The 25,701-nt window shown below is 38.8% G+C and overlaps 2 protein-coding genes and 1 long non-coding RNA gene across 8 annotated transcripts in view; all 3 read left to right on the top strand.

Moving 5' to 3' along the window:
- Window positions 1-7,892, top strand: part of LOC121963004 (transmembrane protein 47-like) — a 31,337-nt gene extending 23,445 nt beyond the window's left edge. For both annotated transcript variants that reach the window (XM_042513361.1, XM_042513362.1), the window contains one exon: window positions 3,149-7,892. In XM_042513361.1, the coding sequence (XP_042369295.1) occupies window positions 3,149-3,327 (179 nt within the window). In that variant the 3' untranslated portion in view covers window positions 3,328-7,892. The remainder of the gene's footprint in view (window positions 1-3,148) is intronic.
- Window positions 7,893-14,236: 6,344 nt separating this feature from the next.
- LOC121962648 lies at window positions 14,237-15,921 on the top strand. The gene is made up of 3 exons (XR_006107150.1): window positions 14,237-14,345; window positions 14,627-14,698; window positions 15,488-15,921. It is a non-coding gene; the product is annotated as an uncharacterized LOC121962648 (long non-coding RNA).
- A 3,499-nt stretch (window positions 15,922-19,420) lies between these two features.
- dmd (dystrophin) overlaps window positions 19,421-25,701 on the top strand; it is a 317,286-nt gene continuing 311,005 nt past the window's right edge. For all 5 annotated transcript variants that reach the window (XM_042513263.1, XM_042513262.1, XM_042513261.1 and 2 more), the window contains exon 1: window positions 19,421-19,707. In XM_042513263.1, coding sequence (XP_042369197.1) covers window positions 19,626-19,707 — 82 coding nt within the window. In that variant the 5' untranslated portion in view covers window positions 19,421-19,625. The remainder of the gene's footprint in view (window positions 19,708-25,701) is intronic.

The raw sequence follows: 25,701 nt of genomic DNA, 5'->3' as shown, positions 1-25,701 counted from the left end.
TAAAATACACACAGCTAATTACACACACACACACACACACACACACACACACACACACACACATAGTCACACACTTAATTAGCCAATTTAGACAAGGTAACTGGAAGGTTGCGGGGTAATCACATTGAAAACTGACGTGCATTTAAATGGTAATCCTTACTCATTAAATAGACCCACAGACTGCACACACACACATTCACACACACACATTCACACACAATTCTTTTCTCCCTCAAACTCATTTAGAGAAAATCCTATTTTTATGAGTCAGGCCCAGCAGGGTCAGAGCAGAGTGTCACGCCTGTCCTTTTAATTTCCCCAGTCAGCCCCAATCTCAAGTTGGACAACTGTCAAGTTTCCACATTTCCCCCTTTCCAACCTCCCGGAATAATTGGAAAATTTATTTATTTTCAGGCGTGAAATGTTTCATTCTCAAAGCTGGATGTGTTTGCCTTCTCAATCATACTGTGCAAACCACAGAAGTGAGATACAGCCCTAAAGAGGAAATCTTATTTTAAGGGATGGTGCAGAGATTTACAGAAGCTGTGTGATTTTTCATGGACTTCTTATCCTAAAAAATACTTTCAAAGCATGTATGAGAACTGAAAATGCATAAACGGATTGGAATTAAATCTCCTTATTATGTTTGGATTGACATTTGACTGCTCATTCAAATAGAATATTTTGCATGCTGTGATCATTTTGAAGCTTTTTCTGTCTGTAGCCTCAGCAAAGCAAACAGACAGTGTGACATTTCCAGCTTGTGTTGACAGACAGGCAGAGGTAAGAAGTGAGAATATCTCCTGGTCCCAGAAGTACCTTAAAGTCTTGAGCAGAGAGACACCTGTGTCTCCTGGACAATGTAAATGATGTAAAAATGCTATCAGTTTAAATTATTTCACTTGGATTGATTTCTGATTCGTCATGTTTTACCATGAGGTTTGGCATGGTTGCTTAACCTGTAAAAACATTGGGTTGATTTCTTTCAAAAACATGGGAACAAAGCAGTGAGTAACAAAAGAAGAAATGACCCTCCAAAAAATAGCAAGAAATTAGTAAAAAGTGCAAGAAAATTACCTGAAAATTAGTTTTTGAATTAAAATAATACTTAAAAATTCTTAAAAAGAGGAAAAGGGATTAAAAAAATCAAATAAAATAACAACAAGGAAGAAAAAAGAATAATAAAGCTACTGAGGGGACCACAGTGCACTAATGCCAAATTTCAGTGGGATTGCCCACATTTCCATCTCAGAATGCAGGAATCAAGTGAGACGATCAAATAATGACAGCGAGTTTAAAATATTACCAATGCAAGTGGCTGTAAAAGGCTGACCAAACCATAGAGAAGTTTTTAAAACTGGATTGGAAGCCAAACAAAATGGGCCCATACACATTAAACCTGAGAGAAGCATTTTACTTTGCAAAAAAGTCAAAACACATTGCTTTGATTCAATAATAATCAACACTTCAAGCTCAAATAATTGTATAATTTATCACTTGAGAGTTTTGAATACAGAGATCAGGAATCTATGAATACTTAACATGCAAACAAACAAGTGCTAGTTATCAGAATGTAGTTGTTTTTGCCGCATGGAGACACAAACAACCTCTCTAAACAATGTCTTAAAAAGAGCACAGCGGCAAAGTGTGTTCAGATGGACTATAAAGGGACCCCTCAGTGAAAGATAGATCACATACAAACTTCTCTAACTAGCTCTTTAAGGCTGCTTTTTCACACCATCTGTGTTAATATTTGCATGTTTTAGATATTATGTATTCTGTGTTTTGCTTTTTTTCATGCAGGAAGGTGCCAGAGCTTGTTTATGTTCCCATAAGATGAATTCCCTTTGAAGAATTAACGATTGATGTGTTCCCCTTTGTTCCACTGCCATCTATCTCTCTCCTCCCTCCCTTTTTAAACATCTCTCTGTCCATCCCCCTTTCCCCCCATCCCTCCATCCATACCCAAACTCATCTTGTTTATTTGACCCCTCAGTCCACCTCTGTTCCTCCACTGTCTCATTCCTCCATCCCCTTTCTCCACCATCATCACCTCCCCTCGCCTCTTGCCTGATCATATTTGATTTATTTTGTTTTTCTAAAACGTGCTAAATGAACTAAACAGAACTAAATGACATCCCCTCCGGGCTTGCGTCTCCCTTCACGACCCAGTCGAAGCTAATTTCTGCTATTTTTCTAGTATTTCTAAACTGTTTTTGTACGTGACTGCTATATAAATGTAAAAGAAAAAATCTGTCTGACCAAATCCCATGAACCCAATCTCATTAATCTTTACAGCAGACTCATTTTACACAACAGCAAGTTTGTTCAGAATGTTCTTCTGATTCAATAACTAATAATTAATAGAATTTTTAAATACTGACCCCCTGCTGTGTAATATACCATTTTGAAGCTTTGAGCACAAGCATCTTTCTCCCATGTTGACTTGCATATTTGAGCGATTGTACAGCTGTTGTTTTAGAATTGAGAAATTACACAGTTCATAAATATTTTTAACGTTTACAACCCTTCTGTCTCTTCCAGCTGGCACACAGGCTGCTATCTTGCTGTAGCAGCTATACTAAATATAGATACTTATCACACTATTTTCTTTTTTTTCCTTCATTCCTCATCATCTAGTTAATTCCCTGCATGATCTATAAATGCAAGTTTTGATGGTGACAATAACATATTGCCTTACAATCCTGGATGTGCAGCAGAAGGGTGTTAAGCACAGTGCCCCAGTTTCATGAATGCATGTATGAACTGCATGGACTGCTAATCAATCAATCATGATTTATTTGTCATGTAGAATTAAATAACATACAACTAAAGTGAAATGCTCACCATCAGCTCCTTAACTTGTGCTCTGCAATTTAATCCTTTATCCGTAAAAACTCAGGTGATCACCAAAATCACTGCATCATCAGGGGACCCTTGATGTCTTTAAAATATATAACGTGGGTTATCCATCCAATAGTTGCTGAGATTCAGTCAGGATGATAGTGGTGGACTGAAAAAAGCAGCTTAATGTGAAGTCTCAGAGTGAAACTTAAGGTCTGCAGCAAACTAATTCATTAGTTGTTACAGCTGTTGTTTTAAGAAATGATTTTATGCTTTGTCCTTATCATCTTCATGTCCCCTCCAGTTGTCCTCCAGGCCTGCAGCTTGGTCCTCTACCCCATCAAGTTCATCGAGAGCATTAACCTGAGGATCTACCACGAGTTCAACTGGGGCTACGGCCTGGCCTGGGGGGGAACCATCTTCTCTTTCGGCGGGGGAATCCTCTACTGTCTCAACCCCAAGAACTACGAGGAGTACTACTAGCTGCGATTCAAGCTGGCAAACCTACATGCTTGGAGAGGTATTCAAGGGGCGAGCATGGGATTTATTATTTTCTTTAATGGCTCAATTAAAAGAACTATAAGGAATATTGTACGCTGTATTTGAGCCAATAACTGTATCGCAACGAGCCTCCTTCCTGGCGGAAATTCAGAGAGTGAAGCTGGCGTTTGAGGGATTTATTTTCCTGCCTCAGTCAACAGAGGAGTGAGCACTGAGGCTGCATATTTGAACTTACAGCCAACATCACTAGGTTGGTCTCGGGGAGGGATCGAGGGTGGGAAGGAGTCTTACTACTTTATTCCTAGGACTTGCGACACACCTGGGAGAATTGACAACCCTGCAGTAACAAAGGATGGAGGTTTATGGGGGACGATCTGTCCTTTCTTCCCTGTGAACTAAATTGCAAGTCACCAACTTATTGACTCTGTTACTTAGGACACAGGATGTCAGACTGGGAGGCTTGTAACGCACGTTTACGCACGCATGCACTTGCAAAGGCACGTGTATCTTCACCTGTCAACATCAAGTCCTCGGGCCGGGCTTCAAAAATCTGCCCCCCAGACTCCTGCTCCATCCGTGCGTCATTATCAGTGCTTAGTTAGGAGTTGTAGCATTTTGTTTTTCAGAGTCCTCTGGAGTGCTTAAACTTTCACAAGGACATGGAAGAGGATCAGACGCTACAGTTGCGCTTCATAACTTTCATAAGACAGATAGATTCCTCCTGGGGTGGGAGGTAAGAAGGGAGAACACAATAAAGACACCCGCTCAATATTCTGTTATCGACCCACTTGTCTGTTACCGCGGCAACCCACAGGGTGTGCACATGCAGCTGTCATGATTGATTAGCCATGGTCAGAGGTGTTAGACGGGACTGCGCTGAGCTGCCTCCAAGGGTCTGCTAAATTTCGATTCCCAATGAGCCGAGTTTCTCCGTACCGTGACGTTCGGAGCATCCTTCCTCTTCCTGTCCAGCTCCTTTGCATCCCGCTTGTCGATGGGAGTGTCCGCTACAAACACCACAGGCAGAAACGGCCTCTCAGTGGGCATGTTTGCATGCACATCAATAGTTTATGAAAGTTAGGAAGTTAGTAAGCAGGCCTGACACCTTCTGGTTGGTTGGTTGATTCGTTGGTAGATATGCTCTTGACTAAATTGCCATTGGTTGGATCACTGGTCTTTGTGTCTGGTTACTATGATACAGAATATCTGTGGAAGTAAAGATGTAATGACAAGATAGTGTTCTTGTTGTGGATGAAGAGAAGGCAGAAGCAAACAGAGCGAAAGGACGGACTCGCCGCTCTGTGTGACCTGCAGTATTAATTTGTCTTTCATTGTTGTTGTTCATTACTGGGTATTTGTCCTTCACTTTCATTGGGTGGCAAGGTGAAAAGTGACAGCGATGAGCACAGCGTTTTACCAAAAACTGAATATTTTTCAACTCTGGGCAACCAGAAAAAAAAAAGAAAAAAGCTAAATGTGCATAAAAGATGCTTAAAGCTTTTAATCATGGGTTCCATTTATGGAGACATTTATGGTACTTTATTACTGATAATGTAGTGAAGAACAGGAGCATCAAGATGCAAAACTTGATCTTTAATATTCAGTGCATTATAGTTAAAGCAACATTTTAGTCAAAAATCACTTAATAATCTAAAAGGTACTGAACTGGTGATAACAGGATTACTGTCAAGGACACACGTAATAACTCCCAGTGTAAGGAATCTATGCATTATTATGTGCATGTAAACATAACCACTGGAGCCTACTATTTATAAACAGGATCAGTGTATCTGCGGATCAGTTCAGGTCACGCTTCATTAACACTAGACTGCTGTCTCCTTGTCTACAGTAAATGTCAGGGGACGTCCCTGCACCCAGTGTGTGCAGACTTTGGTGGAAAACAAGCCTGGCATGCATCTGCTGGCACGGGAGAAGCAAAAGTCAATATCAGCCAGTGTCAAATGTCAGCATTATTAGATATTAGATGGACGCTGGAATTTCTATTGACAAAGGTAGACAAATAGCAGGACTGAATCTTACATCAAAGCATCAGCAACTTGCAGAAAATAACTGATAATACTTTAATGTTCCAGCAGGCTGCTTCAAATTGAAACAGTGTTCATGTCATTGTCCCTGTTTCCCTAGCCTTCAGGGTTTGGCTCTGATCAGCAGTAGTTTGGGTGGTAGCCATGGGTCCAGTACCATTTTTGGGTGCAAATATGGATGAAAAAGCAAATATTGTGACTTCTATACAGATTTTATTGGTCAATAAAGCTATTTTGCTTCCATTGCACAAAATCCTATTCATGTTTTCTCTTAGCTGAAGTTTAAACTCACCTTCCCCTGTGCGCTGAATTACTTTCCTAACCCCCCGACCTCCATTCTCTCTTCAAAACACATTCTGTAATTTCAAAGCGGACAGATAGTCGAATGTAAAACAAGAATTCTCCAGATGACATTTTGCAGATACAAGCAGCGCCTTGTCTGCAGCTCTCCATTGTCACATATTTACCATGGAGCTGTCATACAACCGTCACCCAAAAATAGGATCCAGGCTGCCTCCCTCGCCACCTTAACAAATGTGGGACTGTGCAGCCGTCACGCGATTCATGCAGCTGACTGAAGTCCATTTATTTTATATAAACTGACACTATGATGTTTAGCAGAGACAGAATAATTTCCTCTGTTGTCACGACAATGGCTTCAAAAATCAGCTCATTCAAGTTCATTAATGACTGAGATCTAATGTGACTAGAAGAAGATTTATGTAATGCGTTAGATTACAGCCTGCAAGTTACAGTATAAAGATAACAAGATAAATACATATTAAATACGGAAGAAGGAAAGAATTTGAAGGATTCGGGGATAAAAGTTTGGCTTTAAGTGAGACTTTGAGGGCATTTTTAATATTTCATGATGACGGAGTAAATTGTCAACCTTTTCCCCTGAGTTTTCAGTCTTCATGGTAAGATAAGATAATCTGTTTAGCTGTAGCTTTATACTTAGTGTTCAAACATGAGAAATAATCACGTCATCTAACCTCCATGTCCATGTCTGGTCTTTTCATATGCCTTTAATTATTTATGCCTGGGAACAAAACATTAAGCCCAGGAAGACAGACATACCAATGTACCTATGTACAAAATAATTATGTGTGTTTTTAAATTATTAAATACTGAGTAAAGGGGTGCCTGGTGGCTCAGTGGATAGAGCGGGCGCCCTGTGTTTAGAGGCTGTGTTTCCTCACTGCAGCGGCTGCGGTTTCGATTCCAGCCTTTGCTGCATGTCATCCCCTCTCTCTCTCCCCTGTTCACACTCATGCTGTCCTATCAACTAAAGGCAAAAACACCCTAAAAAATATCTTAAAATATATATATATATTGAGGAACAATAATGTAGTTTTGGGATTCAACGTAGGATTTATCTAACAAAGAAAATGATGTTAGAGAAGAACCTAGACAAGCTTCTAGGTAACCCCTAACCACATATTTCATTATATTCATATTGTCATTAGTGCCCTGCATGTACAAAACATTGACACTGTAATTTGTAGGCTGTAATGTAAAGCGTTACTGAAAAATAAACTTGTGGGCAGGATATGGTGGAGAGCAAAGCCACATTAACCTCATGCTGTAAATTCACATTGTATATTACAGTCAGTAGTATTGATCTGATGGATGTCACATGGAAGTAGGGTCTTCTGAGGGGGGGAAAATGCTTTTATGTCATTGTTTTTTTTTTCTTTTTTAGTGACTGGATTTTGCAGTTAAACCATCTTTTTATTTGGCACTGAGTGAAAACAGAAACAGCACTCACAGTTACAGCTATTATTCCATTAGTCATACCAGCTATATGGGTCAGCGGGTGCTTTTCAGCACATGACCTGGCTCTTTGGTATTTTATCAGTTTGAAAGATGTCACAGCCTCACCGTGTTCAGTGACGGGGCTCCGGTGTTAAGTTTGTTGGGTCACCGGATTTTCTGACGGGTCGTGGATGAAGCACTTTGTATCACGGGACTCGGTGCGTTACTCTGTGCGGGCAGAGCAGAACAAAAATCTGACACAATGAGAATGAGCTGTAATGGAGATCATCGCCATCAGTATGATATTTGATATGGCCGCCCGCTTCTGTATTTAATACTGTATTATCACAGTTTAGTGAGGGTGTTTTTGCTACCTAGAAACGTCTCTGTGCTTTGGTGGTGTAGAGGAGCCTTAGGCACTAACACTGTAACAGACCTGGGTTAAAACAGACAGGAGTCATTCCCAATATCCCACATATATTAACTTTTGAAACCTGGGTTGACATCAGTTTACTTTTGCTGCGCTCAGACACCTATCACTATTTAAATGCTTAAAAGCTGAGCAAATTGGTTTGATTTATTTGAAAAAAAAAGAAAACAGAAAAAAAGGTAATGAGCAGCTTGGTAAGAAGTGTCCCACAAATAAAAAAAAAACTGTAAAAGTTGAGAAATGAGCTCAACATCATCAGGAAAAAAACGGAGAAGGGTAGAAAATAAAACAAAAACAAAAAAAAAGAAAAGAAAGAAAGGGAAAAATGTCCAGAAAACAATATTTATAACTACTATCATTTTAATTTAGAAATGATGTTAAATAAAAAAATAAATATCAGCATTTATTTGGATCATTTTCTTTTTTTGTTTTTACATATTTTTTGCTCATTTTCAAGTAATTTTCTTGTAACCTTTTTACTAATTTGTTATTCTTTTTTTTTATCGTGTCATGTTCGTTTGTTTTTTGCCTTCTCCCCATGATTTTGAAAAAAAAAATTAAACCAATTTGCTCAGGTTTCAAAGTGTTAAAGGGAAACTCTGGTGTTTTTCAGCTTGGACTCTACTGCACAATGTTTGTGTGTCTGGTGGGAACAACAGCTTTTGAAACTGGTGCAGTATCGAGCGAGAGAGCTGCAGCTGGCAGCTGCACCCCATCAATTTACTTCCATTTAAAGCGTTTGTTTTCACCGCTGACAGGCTCAAATTGTTATTCTGAGTATCTGACAACATTATGAAAAGGGTCTTATAGATAACTTAATGTACCAGAGACATTTTATGTACCTTCCGCTTGTTCCACTCTGTTCTGTGTCCAAGTCTCACTAACAAGAAGACTTGTCCCGAAATCAAGCAACCTTTTTCACATCGTCACAATCAGCTAAATATTCAGCCTTGAATTTGAAAAATCTTATTGGAGTTTGGAAAAAAGCCCAGGACATTACTGTAAATTTGGCTGTATTTTTACAGCAGTTAGTTACATTGTAGGATTCCTACTGTTGTGTTTTAACATACTCATAATAACAATGTGAGCCTTTCAGTGGCAGAGATGCAGGAAAGGCAAACCAGGCCAAAGAAATTAACCAAAAAAAGAAAAATGTGAAAAAGGAGTCCCTGATGGCCACTCATAAGGGCACAACTATTAAACCCCTTAAACCTCTCATAAAGGCCGCTCCCTGACCCAAATTATCCTAAGTGGAGCTATCAGACAGAGAGAGATAGAGGGAGGATTCGAGCATCAGTGACAAATGCACAAAAAAATGTTGTTCCCATGAGTCACTTAGATGCAAAAACGTGGGAAAACAGGGTTCAGGTTGAAAAATACAGCAGTTCCCCTTTAATATTTGGAATAAATAATATTTTAATACTTACAAAATCAATAACTAACACTATTTTGTATGTGTTTTGTGCAGAATATTTGTCAGCAGCAACTCTTAAACTTGTGTTTGATGCACTGAAATGCTGTTGATTTACAGTCTGGCATTATTCTGTATTTACCTGCCAGACACAGAAACACTCGCAGGGCGATAAATCCCTTGACAGATTGTTTCAGATCAAAGACTTACAGGTAGTTTAACGTTATGCAGCCGCTGTTATTAGAACATCGTTTATCCAAGATTCAAAGTGACACTGCTACATACCTAAAACAAACATACCCTAACTTCTCGTAGCCGCTACCTTCAGGAGCGAGCAGAAGCAGTTAAAGTCGCTGCGTGTTTTGATTTCTTAATTGGGAGCAGAAATCAATGTCACGTCAGTTGTAATTACGAGTCTCTGATTCTAAATGACAATGTAAATATGTTTGCACCAGTTCCAGAAATGACCTACATGCTTTGATTTTTAATGAAGCTTCAGTGTGGTTCTGGGTAAATAGCACTGTTTGTGTTTGGCCCCTCAGTGTAATTTCTTTGGGGGAGCTACATGAGCTTGCTACAAAAAAAAAACCAAACCCCTACCCTTTAATATGTTATACCTATTATTTGTGGTCTGACCCCACGCTGGTTCCTTGTGTGTTTTGGCCCAGGTCTGACTCGTAGTTATTAGCATTTGTTTGGTTATTAATTTACTGATGAAAAGTAGAGGCTCGCAAACAGAGACAGCTCTGTTTTATGCATCATCTCCCAGTAGACTGGAGAGAAACACTGTCTAATGATGTGCATAGGGATTTAGTAAGTGTGTGTGAATGTGTGTGTGTGTGTGTGTGAATGACAGAGGAAAAGAGTGTTTGACAGAGAGAGTGAGTGCGTGCGTGCGTGTGTGTGTGTGTGTGTGTGTGCATGTGTGTTGGCATGTTTTAGATGCCATTGTAGAGATGTCAGTAATCAGCATTTATCTCTTTGTACGTTGGCACATTAAAGCACTGAACAGAACGTCTCCGTCTCGGTCTTATTTTGTTGTCACGTCCTCCATCTTTTGCCATCTTTATTCCGCTCTGAAATGACTACTGTCACACTTATTTCACTCTCAGTATTATCTTACAGAAGCAGAGATGCTGTTCACTAAATTTGGTCCAACACAGACGACAGTAATGCTCTGTCGTCTCCAGGTGAGTTTACCTTGTCAGTGCAGGAGCGTCCTGAGAGAGGAAAGCTACCACTATAGTAGAATTAATCAGGTGCACCCAGGGGACTAACTAAGACTTTAAAAAATATATCTAGGTCAAGATTCTGGTTGGGGTGTTTATTTTAAGATAGGGTGTATTCTTATTAATATGGTAATGTAATTCATTCATTTTGAGGTGTAATTGCTGTATGTATGCTCTTCGTCGCAACTGGAAATCCAATTAATGCAGTAGAGCTTAATACTTCTTAAAGGGTAAGGTGGTATTTTCCAATCTGGATCCTATTTTCCGATGTTTTGTGTAAAATGGGAACAACAGTTTTTAGAAACTGATCTAGTTTTGAGAGAGAGCACTGCAGACAGCAGCAGCCAAACGAAGGGGCAGTGTTATCTCTTGGGGCAAATATGCACCGTAAATGTATGTCAAAGTGTTTGTTTTTGCCTCCGACAGGCTCAGAAACAGGCTGAAAACACTATTGCTGCTATTGCTATTTTACGTTTTTTCTTATGGTGTATGGTTTTGTACTGTGAAGCACTTTGTAACTCTAGTTTAGAAAAGAGTTAGAGAAATAAAGTTTATCATCATTATTGCAAAACCAGACTCCATCCACATAAAAAGTATTTTAGCATGTATAAAGCCAGCATATTTTCACATGTAACTGAGTGAATTAATGGTTTACTTCAGTCAAAGCAGAGATCTGATTGTTGGAACAGTGGAAATGTGAACCAGGACAGTTTTGTGGGTTTTACTTTGCATCTTTCCTATTTGAATGAGGTGTGTTTTATGATGATAAAATTGGTGTTTATTTAAATGGAGTCTGGTAGGTTTGGTGAAAATCTTTTTTAGTGTTTTTTTTTGTTTTGTTTTTTTTTTAAAAAGGGATCTTAGTCTTTGACAAAAAGAACTGTCTATGTCGAGAACATTTCCATAAATTGTCAGACTCCTATATCAATCTGAGCCTGGATGAATTTCAAAAAAAGTTGGCCAGGGTCCAGGTTAAAATATAAATGTAAATACAAACTTACCCTTTAAGTTTGTATTTACATTTTGTGGCATTATTCTACAAAACTCATGTTGAACACATTATCCAAAACCTAAAAATTGTTATTACAGAACAGAACTGTTCCTCCTTTTATAACAGAAATGTCACTACACAATCCAATATACTTAAACTAGATTATAAACACATTATGTATGTATGTGCTGCTACCACAACTCTAAAATATTATTTACCACAGATATTTAAAGAATAACTGAACACTGAGTATCACAGTCAGTCAGGTTTCCAGCCACATGTATATTTTCTCTTTTAAAAATATTCTGACTGAAAAAAATTCACTCCTTCTCTCCAAATTTCCAGAGTTTCGGCACCAGTGTTTTAACACAATTGACAGTGTGCATGAAAACAGGTGGTTGGAAATGTCGTGTAGCGTCCTGAAACGCCCTGGTGTTCACCTGACCATCACTGCATCAAGGTAAGACTTCAAGCCACTAGAGGGCAGCAAATACTAAACTTTCAAGGGGTGTTAAGTTTCTCACAAACATCTTTAGTTGAATTCAAATGATGTAAACTACTGTGACATGAGATCACAGGTTAAGTTAACTTCCAACTCTGAACTGAGTCACACTGATTACCAGTAACATGCACCTTTATACTGGAAAGACTGTGAAACAGCCTTAAATCAGAGGCACTCTTTCCTCCGAGGGACTTTAAAGTTCCACTTAGAGAAATCTTTAGTGATATTTATCAGTGTTTGTCATTTGTTCTTAGGTCTTTCATCTTAATGAAACTTTCTGAATAAAAATAACTTAAATAATTGAGTAGTTTCAGTTTCCCCAGTGGTAGCTCTTGCTATGAATAGTCTTAAATAACTAAATAAAAGCTTCATTCCTGATATCAGTACATCAAAGGTTAATTCAGAGGTGCCCAGACTCCTCCTGGAACAGGACTACTTTTCCCTAATTAGCTAAATGAACATATTAGCAATTATTTCTACTGCCATTTTTTTTCTCTCACTAGTTTGCTCTCATGGCCACCTCTTAACGAACACTCCTCCTGCCAATTAAAGGAGCTCAAGTGCCAATTACCAACATAAGGAAAAGGCTCTCAGTCGGAGCAAACACTCGACTGTAGAAACAGTTAAAAAAATATACAATTTTAACATTTAGCTCACAAAGGCATAGATTTTGTGTTTCTGTCAACAACTTGTCAGTGAAAAAGTGGTGTGAAAGAGGTGTTGTTGGAAGTGAAGTGGCTTCTGATTGCTGCTGTGACAGACACACTTCGCTGCAGGGAGCTCATCAACAACTGCAAGAAAAAACATCTTGCAAAGTTGCAAAACAGTTGGTGTTAGTGCAGCAGTTCCCTGGAGCAGGAGTGTGTAATGTCATAGTTGGTCTTAATATACTGCTAGTGTCACCTACAAATGAGATTTTGAAATAGCAGTGACTGCTTACTGTGTTAAAAATCACCTATTTGCCTCTTAAATGTAGAAACAGAGACACCTGCCCTTATTGCATATTCGCAGATTCCCATGAAAAAGTAGATACAGCACAATTACTGAGTCGAGTAAGATCTACTTTTATAGCACAGCTGATGTAAGTGGAAACTCCAGCCGTGAAATGATTTCTCTGCCACCCCGACTGCTGCCAAAAACCTGCAGGAGAGTCAGAGGTTGGTTGAGGAGAGGCACACCTTCTTTGCCTTTATTTAATCTCACCAGAACAGTGAGTACACTTCACGTCTGCCACACTCAACATCTGTCAGTTACCAACAAACTCACAATTGGGGGTCTGTCCGAGTGATCTGTCGATAACATATAATATAATACTACACTGGATCATTTCTACCTCTTGCTCCATTTAGTTTTCTACATCAACTACAGCTCCTTTGTTGTTTACTCAGCCCTGAGGGAGACATCTTCAAAAAGCATCTTTCCAAGACTCACTGGCCTAGTTTACTGTAGACATTAACACTGTACTGCCTCACCTGTGCTTATAGTGCCCCCTGCTGTCCTCATTCTGACATGACTACACACATCGACACTACATACTGACTCTCGTGAGGCTTTCAGTATGTAGTGTGTTTGATCACAAAATTATGAATATTAAAAAAGGCAGCATATGGGCACTTTTTTTAAAAAAAAAGAAAAAAAGATAAGTTTTTTAAAAAATGAAATAAAATTTAAAAAAAATAATAACAAGGCCATCAAAACTGAAAATTGCTTTTAAAAATATAATAATTCTGTAACATAATTTTAAATATGGAATTATGATCATTATAAATATGATTTTTTCCCCCCTTGGCTTTGTAAACATAATTTCTAAATCTACTAATTTCTTGCTAATTTCAAAAAAATCTTGCTAAGTTGCTTAATACCTTATTTCCCATGTTTTTGAAAGAAATCACACCAGTTTTGAAAGTTTTGACTATGGAATAATTAGACGTGTGCACATTTGACTGGAAAAAAAGAAGAATGTTGCTGGATGATCAGTAAGCAATTTTCTTGTTTCAAGAGTCAAACACTTAACTCACCCTGGTGATTTTTTAATCACCAAGCTTAGCCTTTTATGCATTAATTTAGGTTGTAAATGTCTTTATTTTAGTCAAAATAAAAGTCCTCTGCTATTTTTATTTTTTATTGGGGGTGGATGCACACGTTTTACATTGTGTGGGGGGCGTGCATGTGATTTCTTTGCTTTCTATTGATATCAATATTGTTTTTGTACTCGATACTTTAACCAAAATACGTCACATTACGTAATAACTTTTAGGACTCAGGATTTTGAGGGGAAAAAAACTTTTAACTTGTACTTTGGCTGTAAATTCACAAAACAGAGCCGTTTGGCTTTTTAAACTGGAAGCGCGTGCTGTGATTTACGGCTTGTCCCGGCGTAAAAACACACTCACAAAGAAACGCTGCCGGTAAGTTATTTTGTAGCCAACGAGGTGACTTAAACAAGCATACCCAAACCACAAGTGGGCGAGACAAGACCTGCGTCAGCTCTGGAAGCGGACTCCACTCCATATTCATAACTTGAATTAATCTTTTTTCATGAAAAACTTTAATTTTTGGTGGACAGTACGGAGTAAAATAATCCAAAAATATCGAGGAATGGATACATATTCGGACTTTATGACCGCCTCAAAGGTAGGAAGTTCGCGCTGTTTCCGTCTCTCCTGACAGGTGCTGATAGTTTCCCTTAATGAAACTGAACTCGTGAATTATGGAGAATTTTTGAACAAAATGTCCATATTGACCAGTTTAAACATTTGAAACAATATTTCGAAGCGCCATTTAAGCCGGTTAGAACTCAGGTAACCTGAATCTAGTTTTTTGAAAGTTAAGACTTTGTTTATTTGAAATTTGAAGAGACCCTTTCAGAACCTGTCTTTCTACAGTAACTTTAAGTCTTTTATTCGTAATTTCAGGGAGACAAACAGGGAGAGAGGCACAGAGCTGGACCAGAGTGCGCCTGACAGGTGTTCAGAGTCATGTCAAAGGTATGTAAATGTCCTTCATAACTATCGAGGACATATTGTATTCAGTGGTACAGCGAGACTAATCTGAAAGAGAGTTTTGAGGGGAAAACTGGGGCTTTTGGTCTTATATGCTGCATGAAATATGATCTTTTCAATGCAATGCCACTGTAACAAATTTCCCCTTAAAATTAGCAGCTGTGGTTGCCAGCATCCTGACATCATTTTTGCGTTACTTCCGAAAAGTGTAGTTGCCAGTCGTTTACTGTAATTGTACAGTGTAACTACTTTAACCCCTTGAGCCTTAAGCCGTTTTTACCTAGTGTTTGGTTCGCCTGGACTTAAATCTCAGTCTCTCAATGCACAATGAAGATATAAACATCGTTTTTTTTCAGAACAGCCTGGGCTATCAAAATATTTAGGCTGCAGTGATGTCACTTGAATGTACAAATAGTTATGAGACCATAAAGACAAAAGAAAAAACAAGATGGAAATTGAATTGTACAGATCTTTATTGATAAATCACCCAAAAGTATTATGCACAAGCTTTTTTGCTGTAGAAAACGTTTCTCCCAAGTGTTGGGAATAAGAAAGTGAAAAAATAATATTTAAAACTATTAGAGTTAAAAAAAAATGGACACATTTGCAGTGCTGCTGCAGAGGGCCACATCACGCTCCTGACACACAGAGAGGGCCCCGATCCTCCTGCCTGCTCTGCCTGCAGTCAACACAGAGTTTACATCCATATGAGGCCCTGCTGTCTCCTGATTTACCCTGGTCTCATTATTGTTATTATTATTATTTTTATTATAGGCGTTTATTCTGATGCAGGAGGCGCTGCCAAACACACAGTGCAGTTTGCTCCAGATGACGTGGCATAAAAGCGGAAACAAAGAGTCGGACGATCTTCCGATTGGACGAAAAGACCAAAACAAACCTCCGACCTCTCCAAAGGAACTATGGGAAACCAATATGGCGTCTCGCATCGACGTGAATATACTCTTATCACCGAAATATGATAAAAAATATGGACTAAAGACACCCAATATCGGATTTATCATCACGGATTTAACGAGCAACGTGCCGTAAAAACACCCGGTTTCCAGGGCTGAGCAGAGAGGCTGCTGAAGGAGCTACGACGCGTCGGAGAAATCCCCGTGAAAGGCGCAGCCGGGAGCCAAACACCGCCGAAGAAAGTAAGACGATCCGACCTGCGGCCGCAGAGTTAGGACACTTTCCAGAGAGAGGAGCGCACTTTAGTCGCCGGCGACTACGCCGAGGGTTTAAAGTACTTCAGAAGTATATTAACATTATATTATTACAGAAGGCCTATTCTGCTGTAGGATTTGAGGTTGACAGTGTAATACTGGCTCCAAAATACATCAAAATGTACAGTGTTTTACTGTATTTTCCCAAAAGCTGTACACATCTGTGAGAAGTTGATTTATTTGACAGCATTTTGTTACAGTGTGGGTAAGCTTCATATGAAACAAAAACATGAAAAATATTCCCAGGATGTACACTGATATACAAAATGAGTGGTACAACTTTGCAACCAAAACCTTTTCTCTGTTAAAAGTTTAAAAATGCATAGAATTGCAATCCTATAGGGATGCTACCAGCACCGCAAACCACATACGTACCACTGTTGCAGGGTGTTATCAGTGAGTAAAATAAGCAATGAGTAGCATAAATGCTCCTGTTTGTAGTGTAGCATTTTTAGCCAGGATTATCTGAATGTGTCTATATATTACTATGTATTTCTGGTATTGGAAACATGGAAAATATGTTTGTTCATGTATAGGCCCCATCACATAATCACATAAGCTTTAAAATCTGAAATATTTACATATTATATACCACTGCATAACGCTCATTTCAATTTATTCTGTCAGTTTCACTAAATACACTGTGCAAGTTCAGTTTGAGGCAAAGGAGGAGGAGGAAGAGGGCTATTTATTTATGTATGCATTGTGGTTTAATAGTTTCAGAAGAACAGAAAAAAATACTTTAAAAGTTACTTATTAACACCCTCGAAAATCTATTTTTATTGATCTCCACCCTGCTGCAGTGATGGGTAGCACTAACCATTTACTCCAGTACATACTGGAAACATGGTCTTTTCAGTGTTGTTGATGGGCTATGGATTATCTTGGAAGAGCTTTGCATAATACAAAAACATGAAAAACATCCTCAGGAGATTACAGAAGTACGCCGAGACACAAAATGAGTGGTCAAAACAACAACATTTCTGCATTAAAAAACAAACAATAGGCTAAAAATGCATTAAACATCAGTCCTTCAGGGAGGCTGCCAGCAAACTGCATATGTATCATTGCAATATTGTATACACACATACCAATAATTACAGCATATTAACGTTAATAAAATAAGCGCAGAAAACCACGAATGCGCACTGTATAAATATATATTATACTTTTAGCCAGGATAACCCTTACAAAATTTGAATACGTTTATTGGAATTTCTCATATTGAACAAATGGAAAATGTACATGTTCCTGCTTCGCACCCAGAACATATAAAATATTTACTTATGAAGTTAATTTCAGTGGTAATGGTAATTTCCATTTATTCTGTCAACTTCAAATATGCATGCTGAGATTGTACCAAAGGGTAGAACGAAGCTACCGCTTTCCTGTATATTTGGGTTTAATAAGTTCAGAGGAAAAGTATAATCTATCCTTCTGAGACCCAGTGGAAAAACAAAGGTTTTATTATTTAGATTTTTTATACATAATTTAAGTAATTAAGGTGTAAGATACAAATTACAAAGATTTTTTATCACTAAAATGTTATTTATTAATGTTTTATAATGTGCCCCTTATAGTGGACATCAGGTCAGTTTCTTCCAAATTAAATTTACATTTAATAACAGTAAATTACATTATACGATTAAATTCACCTTTATGAAATGTAACATTAAAGTTATTGTGCATGCTGTTGTGTGTGCTTATGCATTTGTGAAAGTGAAAAATAAGTTTACACTTCCTTGAATGTGTCCAATAGCTAAAATTTAAGAATCCTAGTTTACAGGTGCTGGATGTCAATAATGTTTCCCTCAGGCTCCTCTTCAGCTGATCTGCCCTCCAAGCATTAAAACTCTGCTCTGCTCACGGCCTCTAAAGTTTTTCCTCTTCCCTGAAGTTTGGAAAATGGTTGAAAATGAGAAGAAGCAAGTCAGTCTCCCCCATAAAGGACATGTGTTAAAAATACTGTACACGTCAAAAATCTTAATATAATATTGTTAAGACTCACAGAGCAGAAACTTTCTCTGTAACTTTGATCATTTATCTCCCAGAAAGGACAACATAAATTGCTTGGTCTCAGGAGGCTACATAGTTAGATAATACCTACACCTCTGAATATGATTTTTGTTTCTGTCCTCCACCCTGCTGAGGGACACTGTGACCTCACTGTTGGATGTGGCACTTACTTTGGTTTTGTCCAAAGGTAGAAAAATGATGGACTCATGTCATTGATGTTTTACAGATATGAATAAATGTTCACGTAACTTAAGGCCCTGCTGTATGTATACTTGGAAATATGATGAGCAGTTCATAGTCAAGTCAAACAACGCATTATTGCTTTAGCTTTTTTTTGTCTGTAAAGAGGACAATACTCATGAACTGGAAACTTGGAAACAGGACTGCTGTAACAAACATACAACAGCTGTTTCTGTTGTTTCTGTATGTCCTGTGGATTGTTGCTGTCATTGTCTTTCCTGTTGTGGAAAATAAAAAAAATCAAAGGAAAAAAACTGTTGGTGTGGTCACAGGTGCAACAGAGGCCAGTGAAAATCACAAATGAGAAAGTAAAGCCAGTGTCAACAAACTTAACGAGTTTACTTCATCTCCGCGTCACCAAGTGGAGCAGCTGAAAGACATAAGTTACCTCCACCCTCCTCTCCAGCAGCCCACCCACACACACTCACACACACCTCCCCGTCCAGACAGCAGTACAGTACACACCGTCCAGCCGGCGGCTGCTTGGGATGCCAGTCAGTGCCGAGGTTTCTGTTTTTGGACCACCTCATTCACTTACAGCACCCCCCGCAGGCTTGTGAGTAGCTGGTAGTCTGGATCCATCACACCATCTCATCTAATAATAGCAACTCTCAGGCTCATAAATGCGTACCGCGCCGTGCGTAATGGAGCCGTTACAGTAACCAAGTCCTACTTCTGAATAGCCAGGCAGTCCAAAGTGGGTGTATCAGTTTCTCAGCAGATTCAATTTTAGTAAATGTGTAAGGGCGCTGTCATCTAGCAATGCGCTTCCCCATCGGAGAGGAACCGCAAACAGCTTGTCTGCAACACAGTAAATCTGATTTTAACTTATTCCTCAAGTTGTAGCTCAGATTTTATTAATCTCTGTGCCCCAAATCCACGAGAATGAAACTGACCTACTAAACCAATTTTGGGTTATGGGGGAATTGCTTGACTATAAATGTATTCATATTGGTTTTGGCCTGTCACGTGACCACCACCTCCACCCATCGGAGGTCAAAGTTGGTTCCATGTTTGACTCCCCTTAATATTTTTCTACTACCTCATCGCTCCAGTGCGGAAATACGCGTTCACTGATGCGTCCGCCTGGTGTCAGGTTTTACGCATGGCGTCCGCCAAACGGGACTGTGGCCCGCGGAGACCACCTCCTCGCATCCTACTATTTAGAGGTGGGAATGCTCCGACACCCCCCCCCCCCCCCCTGCCCACCTGCTCCGCTCCGCCTGCCCCTGTCTGACAGTCCGGCCGGTCCTCCTCCTGCCTTCGTCCTCCCCTTCTTCACCGGAGTTCGGTTCTTGTGTCCACACCGTGCGCTCTACCGTGTTTTGGATTGATACTTTGGGTCTCCTCTCCCCTCGTGGAGGATCTAACCTGTCTGTTTAGTCACCCCACACTTATTTTTGTTTACACCCAGTGCCCTGTTATCGATGGCGGAGGGTGTGCGCCCCGAGGACTACTGCGACGAGCCGGTGGAGGACGAGTTTGGGGAGATCATCAAGTGTCGATCCGGTAGGAGATCAAAGCTTCCCTATTTGTGTGTGTGTGTGTGTGTGTGTGTGTGTGTGTGTGTGTGTGTGTTGGTCCGCGCACGCAAGAGAGACCATATGCTTATGTATATTATATTAAAGTCCGTGCTGAGGATGCTCAGTGCCACTGACAACACGTCAAACATAATCAGAAACTTTTCCATTAACCCTTTAACACCTGGATCGATATTAGTTTTCTTGTGCTGCATTCAGACGCCTTTCACAAGCGTTTAAACCTATAAAAAATAGTTGGGATTTCTTTCAAAAACATGGGGAAAAATATTAAGAGCAACTTGGCAAGAAATGTTGTCCAAAATGCTAAAAATTAATAAAATGTGACAAGTATGATCTGAAAATATTATTAGATATTATATAATAAAAAAAACTAGAGAAAAATGTCCAAAAACATGATATTTATAATTTTTTAAGTAGTAATTTGATTATTTTTGCACTTTCCCAAGGTCATTTTTTTCTTTTTTTTTTCTTCTTCTTATTTTTTTTAAACTTATTTTCAGGTAAATTTCTTGAAACCATTACCAATTTCTTGTTAATGTCTTTTGCTTATTTTCAGGTAATTCTGTTGTTTTTTTTCTGTCTCTAATTTCTGGGCCATTTCTTGATAAGTTGCTTGTTGCCATTGTTCAGGTTTTAAAGGGTTAACACATCACCCCAGGGGCACATAAAGCTTTAAAATGAAGAATTATTTAGTTTATGTGTTTATCTGAAATGGTCTGTTTTTGGCTCCATGTAGGCTTTTGATGGGTGCAGTTGTGATGGAACATTACGTGATCTGTATGTGACTGATGTCATGATGAGGTGTGAGACTGAGACATAGTTTGATCCTGATTTGACATATTTTTAATGTAGTTTTGGAGACTGTTAAAGACACTAAGTGCAGGTACGTGTGTAACTTTGCTGTATGCAGTGTGACTGTGGCTTAGACTCTTCCAAACATCTGTTGTATTTGTTGTCAGTGCTTGTGAAAATGTGATCTATTTCCTATGAGCACTATTTCTCCCTTTTGCAAAGAGGATGTTGACACATAGCATTATCAGATCTAAAAACAGCTGATGCCCATGACCTTGTCGAGAAGGTTTTTCTTGAGTTGCTGCTTGTCGAAGTGAAGAGTGCTTGCTGTAAAAGATGCACCAGATGTCAATTATGAGGAATTAAGACAAAGAGCTGCATTGCATCATCTATGCTATATACGGTTCTGTGGTGCTGTTTGCGCAGTAGATCTGAGGGATTTCGAAGACGTGTTAATTACCCTCTGATTAAAATTAAAATACAGACTGATTAAAATTCAAATGGCAAGTAAAGTTTGAGGAACTCAAGCAAGTAAAGTTTTTACATTTCTGATATCGAACCAACAAATCTATACTTAGGTGTGTGTGTACAGGGGTTCTTAACGACATACTATACTATGATGTTTTTATCATATTTTTACTTCAGTTTATGAATTTTATGACATTTTCATGATGTTTTTGACGACATACTAAATGATTAAGTTTTCATGATATTATGATATTATATATCATAATATGATATATATGACATATATTCTGTGACTTTTTAATCATATTTTTAATGACATACTACAGAGTGACATTTTTATCATATTTTTAATATCATTCTATGCTATGACGTTTTCATAAAAATTTAACAATATACTATACTATGACGTTTTTCATATTTTTGACGCTACACTTTCATAGAGTTGGCAGAAAATCAAGAGCTATATCAGAGAGAGACAGATTAAAAAAGAATGGTCAAAATTAAAGCAGCGGAGGTCGAGATGTCTGTCTGTGACTGAATGCCTCTCCACCAATCACATTGCTTGGTCAGAACTATCTGTTGTGTAAGTGTAATTATGCTAACGCTGCATTATCTAATAAAATATGCAATATATAGCATCCATTTCCAGGAGAAAAATCTGAACATTGTATAAAGCCAGGTTCAATATTCTTACTTCATTTTTTTTTTTTACATATTATAGTCAAAAGTTTCTACAAAGGGAATCTTCTCATCACTCCATAATTTAGAAAAATACTGTCGACAGCCCTTAAAAAATCCATTTTTGCCAAGGTTTTAGCAACAAAATGTTGAAAAATCAGGTGATGAATGATACATGAACAAGCCCCTCTGTAAAATGTAAGGATGAAATTGGAAAGATTGCTGTGTGTAAGTGCTACTGAAGTGGAGATATCTGGCTCAGAGTGTGAGGAAAAAATCTCATTCTGAGAAAATGGCCTTTTAAGATATCAATTGTAAAATTCAGGCAAATAGGAAAAAAGTTTTATCTGCTAGATATCGCCATTAATCTTTCACAGTTATTTATGGCAATCATTTTTTATATCACATTTTTTTTATATTGTATGTTTAGAGTATGCAAAGATGCATTCTCTAATTCAATGTGCAATAATTTGCCCATGAAACTTTAGCCCTTTTAACCCCTGACTATCATGTTAGTTTAGCCCAGGCCTCACCTTGCTGTATTTAAGCTCAACAGTTCAATCACATACTGTATCAAACTAAATCTGGACTAAGTTGTTTCCGGGCTAACTTGCCTACAAGCCCATCCCAGGGCTAAAAAAGATCTGGATGAAAGTGTTGTTTGTGTGGTGTGTGACCATGACACTGAACGTCTCGCAGCATACTGGGATGAGTCGGAGGCCGCCGAGGTTTGATTTCCAGTTATAGCTCTTGTAAATAGTGGATGACCTGGAATGGTCCACTGGGCGGTGAGACAGAGTCTAACAGACTAACTGAGACAGACAGATGGACAGTAAGGTCAAGTTTTTTGATATAAATGGGGACTGGGACAGGTAATCTCCCCCCTCTGCTTTCTCAGGAGGTAAATTTCCTCCCGGCTGTCTGTCTGTGTAAATAACTTTTTTCCTTGAGTGACCTACCTGCTTAGATAACGCTTCAATGAATAAATAACACCCATACTCTCTCTCTCACTTTCTCTCGTCTCCGTACGTCTCTCGCCCACTCCCCCACAGTACAGCTGGTGGGTCATCTCACGCTGGAAATAGCGGTCAGCTGGCCTGACGGTCGGCTGTTGTTCGGTGTCAGATAGCATAGCTTGGGAGGTTGCCATGCTCCCGCCGTCTCTCTATCTTTCTTTCCATCTCGCACTCCCTCTTTCCAACCTCCCATTTTCCTCCTTCATTGCTTTCGACTTTTCCACACCCTCTTTCCATCTTCCAGTCTATTTACATTTTCCTCTTCCTCTGTTTGCTTACATTTTGCTCCCTTTTCTGCATTTTTTCTCAGGGAAACTGAGACATCTTTATCATTTGGGGGCTTTCTGACTATTTTTATGTGACATATTTGACCACCCAAGTTTTTGCTTACTGTATGATTGTAGTTGCCCCACTAACAAACTTTTGAATATTTGGGATTTGTGCTTGCTGATAATTTTTTACCTCTGCCAAGGCAATTATGTGTTTGGTTCGGTTCTTTGTAAAAACTAGCCCGATTATCATGAATTTCAGTTGAAGCATGTAGCTTGGGCTGAGAGAGAAGCAAATCTGAATCACCAACTGATAAACATTTTTTTTTTTTTACTTTTGTTGATATTGCACAGAACTGGCCGTGGACTTTTTGAGGCCCTAAGCCGGTTTTATTTGGGGACCCTGTTTATTATAATCTGATGTCACTTCACACGCACTGAACCAACTTGTGTATTATTAGTTTAAGTGCACTATCTTACACTATCTTTAAATTGACTACAGTAAACACAGTATTTGTGTATTAATTCCCATGAGTGGTGCTTCTCACGGCCTCTGGTTAAAGTGTGATGCATATTTTGGTGTTATGGTCTCACTGGAAAGGGCTGAATCTCAGCTTTCTTCATGTGTGACATGTGGAGATGAAGATATTACACCAAAAAGATATGATGCATACGACATGCATTTATATCAATCTGTGATAATATTGTGCAAAAGTGTGGTATAGTGATCAAATGATAACAAAACACAAAGCATAATGTTTCAGCAAAAATGCATGTGTTTGGGAAATACTGGGCAACTGAAGTAAGGAGACTTAGAATATACTGCATGAGTTGTGTTAGAGTTTATATAGTGATGTTTTGATTTAGTTTTGCTGTTGTTAAACGTGGCTTCAGTTTAAATTCATGAAAAATGCTCACTTGCTTTTTTCTATCCATTAAGGCATGCAAAGTACAAAGTTTTATTTACAAATTTAAGGTAATAAATGGTAAAGAATTGATATGCAAATAGTAATTTTTCAGCTGAAGTATTCCTTGAAATGCAAAACTACTATTTGATTAATGAATTAATCGTTTCAGCTTTAGATCGTGTTTTTACATTGTTAATGCCCCTCAACAATGCAGCGAAAACACTGAAATGGATTTCTCAAAATACATTTAAAGCCCCAAAAATCTTCAGTGTTTTTCTGTAACATTAAATGTTCTTGTCTGAACAACTTTGTTAATTTATGTTTGTCTGTAAGTATTATTTATTAAGGATCTAACCCTTGGGGCATCGATGGCTCAGTGGATCGAGCACGCGGTCGCAGGTTCGACCTCAGCCTCAGCCCTTTGCTGCATGTCGTCCCCTCTCTCTCCCTCTTTCACACTTACTCTCTGTCCCATCCAATACAGGCCAAAAAAGGCCCAAAAAATGTCTTATCGCACTGCTAAAACACTGACAGAGGAAACAGGCTCCTTAAAAGTTTCTGTCAGCATTAAATTCACTGAGAAGTGCTGACTGTGTGCAGGAGGTCACTACCTTCTGTTGCATGACTTCATTCTCCTCTGCACCTGTCTGCTTGTTGTGATTTCTAGCATTCACTCCACAACGAGTCTTAATATTTTCTCAATGCATTAGCAACACAACAGAAAACGTAGATTTGATTTCCCCAAAATACGCTGGAAATATATTTTAAATAATTATGAACGTCTATGAAATTGCTTTTTTGCTGCAGAAGTGTAGCTGTAATTTTGCCCTAATTGTTACCTTCTAAGCAATTTATACACAATAGATGGATAGATAGAGACAGTGTTTCCTTAGCGTTGCATTTTTCTAGTGTGATTGGCAATTTGGTGTAATATGCCACCTCCAGCAGCACAAAAGTATGCAGCCAATGACATGTGGCCCACTTGATTTATCCCTTCTCCAGGCTGTGTGTGTGCCCGCGCGTGTGCATGGATGTGAGTGTGTGTGAGGGTGTGATGCCGTGGGAGGGTCTGTGTACTTGTAGATTGGTTTTAAAATTGTAGAATTTATCAACATTGACAACCTTTCATCGGGTGCGGGGGACTGGGAATGTGTGTGTGTGTGTGTGTGTGTGTGTGTGTGTGTGTGTGTGTGTAGAGGCATCTACGTGCATGTGTTCTTACATGTGTAGCCATGTTATTATCACACCCTGCAGGTCCATAACCACTTTGCTATTACCCATCATTCCTTGCCTAGGCACAGATCTGTGTGCGTTAATCCTGATTGGAGCAGGCAAGTAAATTCAGGCGTTACTGTGGACAACCACACCCTAAGGACCCCTGTGTAACATGCAAGACAGTGGGGATACCCAGATATACCAGGATACCTCAGAGGGCCTGCGATAGAAAACTTATCCAAACAAATCTCTTGACATTGCTTCTCTTCGCTTTTCTTATGTGACTTGACTTCTCTACATTTGACTTGGTCCCACTTCTCCTTCAACTCATACCCTGAATAAATGTCAGCATTGTATGTCTCTGCAAACCACGAATATGTAATGTTTGTAAGATGAGATAAGATAATAAGATATACTTTTTTTTGTCTCTATAGGGAAATTAGCTTTGGACTCTTTCCTGCTACAGTGCAACATAAAAGCCATACATAAACATGCACATTCAGTCGCGACACACATGCATCAAGTAAACCAATTAACATAATTATTGAATATCCTAGAATAAATATTGCACTTGTGGAGTAATTGCACATTTGCCAGTGTTGCATTTTAAAGTTTT

This window comes from Plectropomus leopardus, chromosome 24 (genome assembly GCF_008729295.1).
Source record: "Plectropomus leopardus isolate mb chromosome 24, YSFRI_Pleo_2.0, whole genome shotgun sequence".
NCBI classification, from domain to species: domain Eukaryota; kingdom Metazoa; phylum Chordata; class Actinopteri; order Perciformes; family Serranidae; genus Plectropomus; species Plectropomus leopardus.
Note: the sequence above shows the minus strand (reverse complement) of the source record. Positions and strands in the feature narration are given on the sequence as shown.